General features: G+C 49.2%; 1 protein-coding gene across 1 annotated transcript in view; it reads right to left on the bottom strand.

Moving 5' to 3' along the window:
• Nucleotides 1–5,235: 5,235 nt before the first annotated feature.
• SLC2A10 (solute carrier family 2 member 10) overlaps nt 5,236–10,468 on the bottom strand; it is a 14,238-nt gene continuing 9,005 nt past the window's right edge. Inside the window, exons 4-5 of the mRNA XM_007446930.1 lie at nt 9,609–9,744; nt 5,236–5,903 (exon numbers count right to left, since the gene is read on the bottom strand). Of these exons, the coding sequence (XP_007446992.1) occupies nt 5,825–5,903; nt 9,609–9,744 (215 nt within the window). The 3' untranslated portion in view covers nt 5,236–5,824. The remainder of the gene's footprint in view (nt 5,904–9,608; nt 9,745–10,468) is intronic.

Genomic DNA, 10,468 nt, shown 5'->3' with positions numbered 1-10,468 from the left:
CACTCCTTTTTTTTTTTTTTTTTAATGTGGCCTCTCACTGTTGTGGCCTCTCCCGTTGCGGAGCACAGGCTCCGGACGCGCAGGCTCAGCGGCCGTGGCTCACGGGCCCAGCCGCTCCGCGGCATGTGGGATCTTCCCGGACCGGGGCACGAACCCGTGTCCCCTGCATCGGCAGGCGGACTCTCAACCACTGCGCCACCAGGGAAGCCCATCACCCGTTTTTTAATTGGATTATTTGCTTTCTTGCTATAGAGTTGTTTGAGTTCTTTATATATTTTGGAGATTAACCCCTTATCAGGTTTATGGTTTACAAATATTTTCTTCCATTCTGTAGGTTTGCCTTTTCAACTTACTGAGTATTTCCTTTGCTGTGAAGAAGGAGCATTTGGAGGGTGAGTATGAGGTTCGAGTTCCTGGGTTTCAGGTGAAACCTGTTTGTCAGGCTGTCTGACCTTTCTGCCTACGTGAAGCAGGTGTGTACATTAATCCAGCATTAGTGTGACTAATCTACAAGAGGGTGTTTGCAGGGGTTGATTCTAAGGTTGGGATCTGGGGTCTAGATTGGACAAGAAGGAGAATGAAGCCCACGAACTTCTTGACGGATTTTGGTAAAGCAAAATCCCTGGGGTCAGGGATCTGCATTTAGAGGTGAAAGATCTCAGTGAGGTCAGAGAATTATTGCCTTGGGGAGCATTCGAGTATTAGGAGAAAAGTTAGTACGTGGTGACCAGGAAGTGGGATGTTTGATATAAAATATTAAGGGTGAGTAGTGTTTGAGGTTGACCGTGTTCAGGATGGAGCAGGTAAAGTGCAGCAGGAGGCCACTGGGATGGCAGGTACAGAGCCTGGCAGAGCTGTGCTGATGAGGGGTCATCCAAGCGGATGCGGGAGCTGGAGAGGAGAGGGTCAGTCGTCAGCCTTGTAAGCCTTGGTTTCCTAACCTGCAAAGTAGGGGTGGAGATTTCCTTTCCAGGTCTGATGACCCATGACCTCAGGCATAGGCTGTGTTTGGTTTCACATCTCGTCCCATGAAAGGCCAGCCCCTTGGAAGCAGCAGGCAGATGCTAAGTGGGTGTACACAGCCTGCTCCTCTCCTGGAGGAACCCATCCCCCCATCCCTTCACTCCTCCTTGAAGGACACTTGTTGTGGGGACCTCGCTGGTGTCTCACTGGTTCCGGGCTGACACTGCCAACGCTCCTCTCCAGGAGGGTCTGATGTGAGAGTAACTGAGGCCCCCTGTCTCTTTCTTGGTGCTTATGACTTCCTTGATCATCTCACCGTAGCACTGCATTAACCAAAGACTGAGAAGCATATCGCCCGTGGCACTGGAAATGATTTTAGCTGGTTCACAAACATCATATAAATGTGCTGAATCACACCACTGTTCTTTCAATCCAGACACAATCTTAGGTCGGTGCTACACCTCTCTCACACTTGCTAAGCCCCCTTTTTCACCACAGAGGAGGCCTTAAGTTCAGAGCCCTCAGTAGATGACAGTATTTCGTAAGAATTCAGTGAAACTGGGTTTCTTTCTACTTGTTATTGACATTCTTTTTTTTTTTTTTTGGTACTCACAAACATCACCAACAAAGGGTATTTGACAACATTAAGTCTGATCGTGTCAGTCCACTGTTCAAAGTTCTGCGGTGGCTTCCTGGTATGCTTAGAAAAAAGTCTGAAATGCTTCTGTCTTCTGGAAGCTTTTCATGACCTGAACCCTGCTGACTTCCCCCTTGTCTTCTGCCATCACTCTACCCTCCACTCGCTCCTCCTTGGCATTCCTCCAAGATGGAATCTCAGTCTTACCTCAGGGCCTTTGCACATGCTGGGCCAGCTGCCCGGGATACTTTTGCCCCAGATCCTTCCATGGCTTCCTCTAGATCATATAGATCTGTGCTCAGGCGCCACCACCTAAAAGGGGTTCTCTCTGATAATCATCACTAACTGACGTGCATCTCTCTCTCTCTTTTTCTCTCCTTCCTTCCTTCCCCCTTCCCCCCTCCCCCCTCCCTCCTTTCCTTCTTTCATCTTTCCCTCCCTCCTTCCCTCCCCTTCCTCCCCCTCTCTCTCCACCCACCCCATTTCTAGCTCTTGTTTGCAATCTATCTCCCCCACTAACATGACCGCTCTTTGTCTTGTTCCCTGCTGTGCCCTCAGGGTCTAGAACAGTGTCCAGCACACAGTAGAAACACAATAAATATGCATCTGAGTGAAAAAATAAATTAATATAGTTTCCTTTTAAAATCCATCTATTTGAGTTGAAAAGCAAATCACTTTAAAGCGTTCGGTAAGTAGTCTGTGTAGTGCAACGTGAGAAACTACAGGAAGGTGCTAGGTGATGGGCACACACGGGAAAGGCTTCCCTGAAGTGGTTCTGGGATTATCTGGGAGAAGGAGAGCTACCCAGTCCCCACCCTGCAGATCAATGAACAGATCACATCACTTTTCTGGTTGGTGCTCACAATGTCTGACCACCTAGTAGGTACCCTCAAATTGTAGATTTCTCTGATGCTCTTCCCCTTTCTGAACTGCCCTCACTGTTCTCCCCACCCAGGGCCAGATGCCCCTGGAGGCTGCTGGGGCACTTACTCAGCCATTTTTGAGCACCTGCGATGAGCCCAGCCCTGAACTAGTGATTGACAGGTATCATCTCTGTATAGTGAGTAGTATCGTCCCCATTATACAGATGAGCAGTTACTCAAGTCACACACCTAGTTGTCCCAGGGTAATATGTTTGAGATTTCAACCATTTTCCCCTTCATGTCTCTTTCCCTTCATGTTCAGTAACACCCCTCCCACCTATTCAATTCAAGCTGCTTTGCTACTCGGCTACTTGGCTGCTTGCTTTGCTCTGATTTAAGCTGGGATCCTCAAAAACCCAGAAGAAAAGAATATCTCAGAGGCCATCAAGAACTGAGGCACAAACTAAAGGCTGTGATTTAGCCACAGGTGTGAGTTGAGCTTAAAAAATGATTTTTTCAATTAAGAATCAATTGCCACGGGCTTCCCGTGGCGCAGTGGTTGAGAGTCCGCCTGCCATTGCAGGGGACGCGGGTTCGTGCCCCGGTCCGGGAAGATCCCACATGCCGCGGAGCGGCTGGGCCCGTGAGCCATGGCCGCTGAGCCTGCGCGTCCGGAGCCTGTGCTCCGCAACGGGAGAGGCTACAACAGCGAGAGGCCCCCGGACTGCAAAAAAAAAAAAAAAAAAAAGAATCAATTGCCACTATTAAAAAATCAGGAAATTTTACATCAAAGTCTGAATTACTGGATTTTTTTTTTGAAAATTCAGATGGTCAGGCCACAGTGGGCCCACATTCCTTCATGGCAGGCACCAGCTGGACTTGAGTGTCAGTCATCCCTGATAGAGAGGCCTGTGTTCACCTGTTTCCACAGACCTCACTACTCCCTATTGTCTTACCACAGTGGACTTCACTCACCTACATCCCCCACCTGATCTATGAGTTTATGACCCTGAACAAAAAAGAGGAGAAACCACCCTAAGACTAGAAGAGCATTCTCCTAGGCTGATAGGAAAGGAGAACTGAGAAAGTTTGGGGATCCCTGAGTAGAGAATTAGATCTGAAGGGGCCAAAAGGACAGCTGTAAGCAGTGATGGGCTGGTAAATGTTTAATAACTGCTCTCCAGGGAAAAAATGTGTGTGTGTGTGTGTGTGTGTGTGTGTGTGTGTGTAAATTTTACTGGAATAAAGGATGTGTTTCTTGCACAAAATTGACAAATTTACAAATAATAATACTTTATTGTAAATACTCTTTATTATAAATGCCATCTAGCCAATTAATTCTCACAGAAATGTTTTTGTTGATTTTTCTGCCAACCTCTTGATTCCAAAGCCAACGGTCACTGCAATTTAGCCATGATTTAACAAAATTAGACCACGAAGAAATGCTTGACAACAATATGACTCAGCAAAGAAGTTGCTGACGTCACTGAAGCATGAATGCAGTTCTGACATGAATGCTAGTTGAAATGTTTGTTCGTGTTAATGAATAAGACGAAAGTAAAACAACAAAGACTTGTGTCCAAACTCCTTCACCAGTGACATGAGTCACCTGTTGGCTGAACTGGATAATAATCCCCTCCATTTTTTGTGCCGTTCACAATGTATCGACTACAGACAGAACACACTGTTAAGTTTAATTTACATTATTAACATTGTATCCATCACATTCTTAAGACTGGACAATCAACAAAACGACAAATCAAGTCCTGATCTGTGGTGTTCCCCAGTCCCTGTGGTGCAAATACACTCCCCGTGGGTCACTGAAGGCAGACCCTGCAAGGGATGGGCAGTGCCCTTACCCCACGTTCCTCATGCGAGGCAATAGGTGTAAATTACCTTAAGAGCACAGATGAGAGCAAAATGTAGTAAAATAAGGAAGTGATGAGTTTTTAGTATGTATTACCTCAGTTTTAATATAATTTATTTAAGTATAAATTTAAATAATTTAATTTTTTAGCAGCTGTGTTTAACAACGAGCTTGCAAAACTGAAAATTTAACAATCAGCTCTCACAAGCCAGCACAAGCCAGCTCCAACACACCACTGGATCTAAGGGAAGTATCTAGAAATGAGAGACAAGGACTCAGGGGAGGCCAGAGTCCTGTGGGAGAGGAGCTACTTGCTCAGTCTCCGTCTGACTCACCCCTTGTGGGGGGGTGACCCTTTACAACGTCCCAAACATGGGGACCTGGGTATTGAGGGTGAGCAGAAATCCCGTCCATCCTGACCAGCTGAATGGGACCAAATGAAGACCCTCCTGATGGGACACAGAGGTTAAATACACCCCTGGGGGCATAGTCATCCCCATTCTGTAGATGTGGAAACTGAGGCTTAAGGGAGTTGTTACTTATCCAGGGTCACTAGCTGCCAAGAGGTGGAGGCCACACCGACAACCAGGTTTGTTAGCTTCCAGACCCATCTCCTTTCTGCAAAGTCCTCCTGCACCATCCTGGAAACAGCTCCTGGAGCTCGTGACCTGCACTATGATGGTCCTTGGATTTTAGTGCACACAACTCTGGAATTCTGTTCACCTTTCCCCTAATTAAAATCTATATCCCTGAAAGAGATGACTAGCAACTTGAGAGCAGGACCCATGCTGAATATCTGTGGTATTGCCAGCACTTAGAATTCCAGCTCATTGGCATCAGAAGAGATCTTAAGAACCACCTGGTTCAGAGCTCCCATTGTACATACAGGGAAAGCTGAGATCCCCAGTCAGGCAGCAAGAACAGCAGCAGCCTCAGGCCTTGAGCTCAGGACTAGAACTCCTACCAACCATCTGAGTTGCTGGTGAATGACAAATATTCCAGGTAAGAGAATTAGAGGGGTTGAACAAAACGAGATCTGAGAGCCAAAAAGCAGGCTTCCCCCTCCCCAGAAAGTCCCAACCAGATGGAAAAAGAGAGCAGAGAATATGGTATCCTCAGCTAGATTTAGGGATGATTCCAGGAGAGACTTCCTGCCAGGGTGGTACCCTTGAGATTCTTTGAGAAAGCCCATAGAGCAACGAAGTCTCCATAAGATGTTCTCATCATAAGTTCATTACTGCAGAGATGCGTAGAGTCAGTGGGGAAACTGAGGCAGGAAGGCAGAGCCTCAGGAACCCTCAGAGCCTGAGGCTCCACCTGAAGGCTTTTGAGTTCTCAGATTTTCATCCCTTTTGCCCCAGCAAAACAGGCCTCTTCTGGAGCAGGGGCGCCTCTTGAAGGACCACCTAGAACTTGTGCTCTGGCACCCAGGCAAGCAGGAAGCTGAAGACTGTCTGAGAAAGCCATGGTTCCAGCATTTTCCAGATGGACTCCTCAGGAGGCCGCAGAGACCTCAATTCGGCTGTACTGGATGCCAGCCGAGCTCTGCCTGTGGCCAAAGCTCAGGGCGAACCTGGAGAGCAGAGAGTAAGTGGGGTCAGAGGGTGACGGGGCCTGGTGGCCTTCCCTGGGGGTGATGGGAGTGGACCATACATGGGATCCCCATCCCATCCCCACCCCACTCCTACCTGACCCTTCCTGCTTCCTGCCTTAATGCACATTTCCATCTTCTGGACCACCCAGCCACTCCCCCCGGTCTTCCTGTGTCCACCCACGCCTCCTACAGCCGGTTCTCCTAATCACAGGACTGACCTTTCTAAGCACGAAGACCAACTCCTGTCACTCCTGCTGAGAAGTGACGTCACGCTCAGCCTCATGTCCAAGCCCCTCTCTGCAGCCGGCCTCTCCCGTGTCACCGCCCTCCAGTCCCATCTTCCCATTCCACCCCGGCCACATGGGTCTCCTTCTCGCTCTTCAAAACCCCCATCTTGTTCCCACCTCGGGGCCTTTGCTCTGGCTGTTCCCTCTGCCTAGAACACTCTCTTCCAGCTCTTGGAAAAGATGGCTTTTTCTCATTATTCAGGTCTCAGCTCAATTGCCACCTCTTCGCAGAGGCCTTTGTTGAGCATCCTTTCATTCATTCACTAGAGCTAGAGTCACTGCTGGCCTGTCATGGGCCAAGCACTGTTCTAGGCCCTGGGAATAGAGCAGTGAACATAACAGGTACACAAAAATGTCCTTCAAAGTCATGAAGAGCTCACGATCAACTTGCGTCATTAATGTACCCACGGTACGCTTGGACCCTAGCTGAAGAAATGGAAAGCTCCACACTGCCCCCAAATCCACTGTTCGCTCTCTGACAGTTAACCTGCCTTATTTTCCTCATGATATAAACCCCACTCTCATTTATCTTATTCTTGCATTGGGTGTTCTGTAATCCATCTCTCCCCTCTGCATTAAAATGTAACTTCCTCCTCGGTCCAGAGACACGGTGTCTCTTGGTCACAGGTCTGTCCCGTGAGCCTAGTACAGTGCCTGGCTCCTAGCTGGCACTTGGAAATATTTGCTGAAAGTGAATGAACGGATTCCTGAGAAATTGGGATAAAAGATTTTTGAAAGCTCTTTTGGTGATCATGTCACCCTGGGAATGGAAAGGTCTCTTCTGAACCCAAGTAACCTGATGTGAAAGGGAAAGGAACATGCTTATGGCACTCAGTGGCCACTGATGGCAAGGGCGTCTGAGCCCCTCGGTTGCTAATGTCTCTCTAAAGGAGCAGAGGAAACAGACCGTTAAGCTGCAGGTCCCCATTTCCAACAAGCACATCTGCGGCATGAGGACACGAATCGAAGTAAACCCCACAGCAGTGGATGGTGGCTCCATCCAGCCTCCATCCTCGCGTCTCCTTGGGGCTCTAGGTCTCCTCTGTTGCATGTGATCTTCGTAGGACTGTCAATAGAGGCGGCTTGCCCTATCCTGGCCAATTTGGGGGTTAGGGGGGTGGGCACATAAACCAGGCTTAGCCAATCAGACTTTCTCCTGGGGATGTGATTCTTGTAGGGAGCCACACAGCACTAAGAACAGTGGGTGCTGGAAGGAGGGTCCCATTAGTGCTTTGCTTGCAAGATCTCTGGAGCTTCTTCCCGTGTCCCCATGCCCCCCACGGCTGAGTTTCTTTCTCTCTCTGTGGCCTCTGATATCAGGGGGCCCCCTGAACGGTAAGGACTGGAGTGATGACTCACCCAGCCGAAGTTGGCTCCAGACGCAGCCAAAGCCCCTGACTTCCTGTCTTTTCCTGAAGCTTCAGAAGATCCAGCCTGCTTTCCCCAAGGTCTGGCCCAGGCTTCCTAGTCCCCAGGTCCAGCTCAGTGTTACCCTGAGCTGCAATTCCCTCCTGCCTCACCCTAAAACTGGCTTCTGCCTGCCTTTCTGCCTCCTTAGCTTCTTATTCCAGAGGAGGGGTCTGGAACCTTCTCCCAAGAAAGCCGGTATGGCAGAGATTCCAGGTGGCTCCTAGTATCTGTCCCCCCTTTATGTCTAGTAACAGCACCCTCGATTTTTAGGTGAGCACATGGCACCCAGATTAAAGACCATGTTTTTCAGCCGCCCCTGCAGGTGGATGTGGCCACGTTCCGTCCAAAGGGTTGTAGGTGGAAGTGACGTGTGTGTAGGTGGAAGTGACGTGTGGATCTTTCAGGTTGTGTGTCCTCCTCTTCCCCTTCCCTCTTTCAGGGAGGTGGTGGCTCCCACGGGCCACGTGGAAAAGTTTATACTGAAGAGATGGCAGAGCAACAAGAGAGAAGGAGCCTGGGACCCTGGATGACCTCTTGAAGCACAGCTTCAATGCCAGCCCCGGGCCCCCTATATTCAGACTACTCCAAGCAGCCAAATCTGTCTCCTAACTAATATGGCTGGACTGCTGAGGGCCCCGCAGAAGGTGTCATGCAACAAACTGGGAGTGTGCGGCTGGCAGAGAACACTCTGGGGTGCGGTGGACCAGGTTTGAAGTTTTACATGGACTCGTTCTGCATCCCTTTGGGGGCCGGGTTGGGGCTTGGCAGGAAGCTGCAGGGAGGCAAGTTCCAACTCACCATTAGAATGATTTACCGTTTTAATTTGTTAGGACCTCCCAGGAATAGAATGGGCAGTCAGACGCTGGTGACTCCCTTTAGGACAAGAGGCAACTTGGGGCATTTGCCAAGGATGCTTAGGATTATGGTGGTTTCAGGTCCCGGCCCCTGTGGCACCCCCCCCCCCCCCCCGCAGTGCTCTTTATTTCAACAGCCCAAGGTCCCTGATGCTAAGATTTTGAACTCCTGTCTAGGACCTACAGACCTCATGTGATCTAGCTCCTGCCCACTTGGCCAATCTGATCTCTCCTTCTCTCTTCCCTCCTTGCTCTCTCTGATCCAGCTACACGGGCTTCCTTGTTGTTCCTTGCATATGCCAGATACACTCCCAACCTCAGGGTCTTTGCACCTGCTGTTCCCTCTACCTGGAAGCCTCGCCCTGCCTCATATTTACATGGCTGCCTCCTTCTCACTCACTTAAATGGTACCTACTCAGGGCATCCCTCTCTGACCACCCACTCTGATTTAGCCACAACCCTGTGCCCCTCTGTCTCCCTCTCCACCAACCAGACCCTCTCAATATATTTTGCTCTGTTTCCTTTTCTTCCAGCTACTTACTCATCACTCACTGAAATGCTTTTGTTGCTGCATTCACTGGCTTATTTGTTTCCTGTTCCCCTCCCCTACTAGAATGGAAGTTCCGTGAGGACAAGGACCTTCTCTTATTTTCAGACACATTTCCTACACCCCGAACACTGTGTGGCACATTACTCACTGAATGAGTAATTATAATAATCTATCTAATCTAATCACCAAATGAGTAGATTATGCTCAGAGTTCTTCGTGTGTGATTCAAAAGGCCATGATTACAATATTTTGTTTCTCCGAGCTTCCATGACTCTAAGATTCTGTGGTTTTAGGATCTAACTATTCTAACCTCCTATGAGTCCATAACTGCATGATTTTTAAATTCCTGTGAGCTGAGCTCAAAGTCAAATAAAACTCTGCTGTAGGAAGACACAAAACAACTCAAGGAAAAGAGTTCATGTATGAAGACAGGACAAAACTCACTGTATCCAGGCAGTAAGAACACCAGGAAGAGAAGAAAAATGCTCCTTTGCAAAGGGAAAGTGTAATGACTAAAATCCTGAAGCAAAGCGCTCAGGGTTTGATGCCACCCTTCCCCCCAGGCTAGCCCTGGCCCCCTTACCGTCTCTTCTGGAATTGCTGGTCTATCTCTGTCAACGACTGGCCTTTTGTTTCGGGGACAAATAAATAGATGAAGCCCAGGCCGAAGACAGCAGTCAGCCCGTAGAGCAGGAAGGTCCAGGACAAGCCAATGGCACCTGGGAAAAACGGGGTGGGAGTGTGGGCAGGGCACAGCCCGGGCCAACTCCTCCAACACTGAAAATCAGTTCACCCAAAGCAGATCCTCTAGATGGTAGATTTGCAGTATGACTAACACGCTGTCAGATAAAAGTATCTTAAAGCAGGAGTAGGACTGGTTGTCCCAGAGGCAGGCAAAGGGCCGGGGCCCAAATCCACCAACATCTTGGCCATACACTAGCCAGAGGTGCACACTTGGCCCCTGAAAATGTGCATGGAGGGAAAATGACATCCACCTCAGCACCCAACAGCTGCGGGGGCAGCCTTGGCAAAGCTCAGCTCCGAAAAACCATCCTCAGAAATTCCATGAATTGTTTTTTCAATGAATCAAGCATTCAGCCAATTTGGCGTGTGACTGGTTTGCGAGAGAAGGCAGAAGCCTCAGCTCCATCCAGGAGGCTGTGGAGGCAGAAGCACTAATTACGTTTCAGACACCATTCTCACCTCCAACAGCCAGGGCCACACCGCCTCCGAGCAGCCACCCTTAACCAGCTTGACCTCCACTTAATCCTTATACCAGCAGGGAGAGTGCTGGGCTGGGAGAAGGAAGACTGGGTTCTAGTCTTCTAACTAACTGCCTGGCTAGACTTGGGAAGGACGTATTTCCCAGTCTGTGAGATGGGGATGATAGGGATATGATACAGTTCGAATAAGCCCTCCCTCCCTCCCTCCCTCCCTCCCTCT

This window comes from Lipotes vexillifer, unplaced genomic scaffold (genome assembly GCF_000442215.2).
Source record: "Lipotes vexillifer unplaced genomic scaffold, Lipotes_vexillifer_v1.1 scaffold565, whole genome shotgun sequence".
NCBI classification, from domain to species: Eukaryota; Metazoa; Chordata; class Mammalia; order Artiodactyla; family Lipotidae; genus Lipotes; species Lipotes vexillifer.
This window is presented reverse-complemented; position numbering and strand designations above follow the sequence as displayed.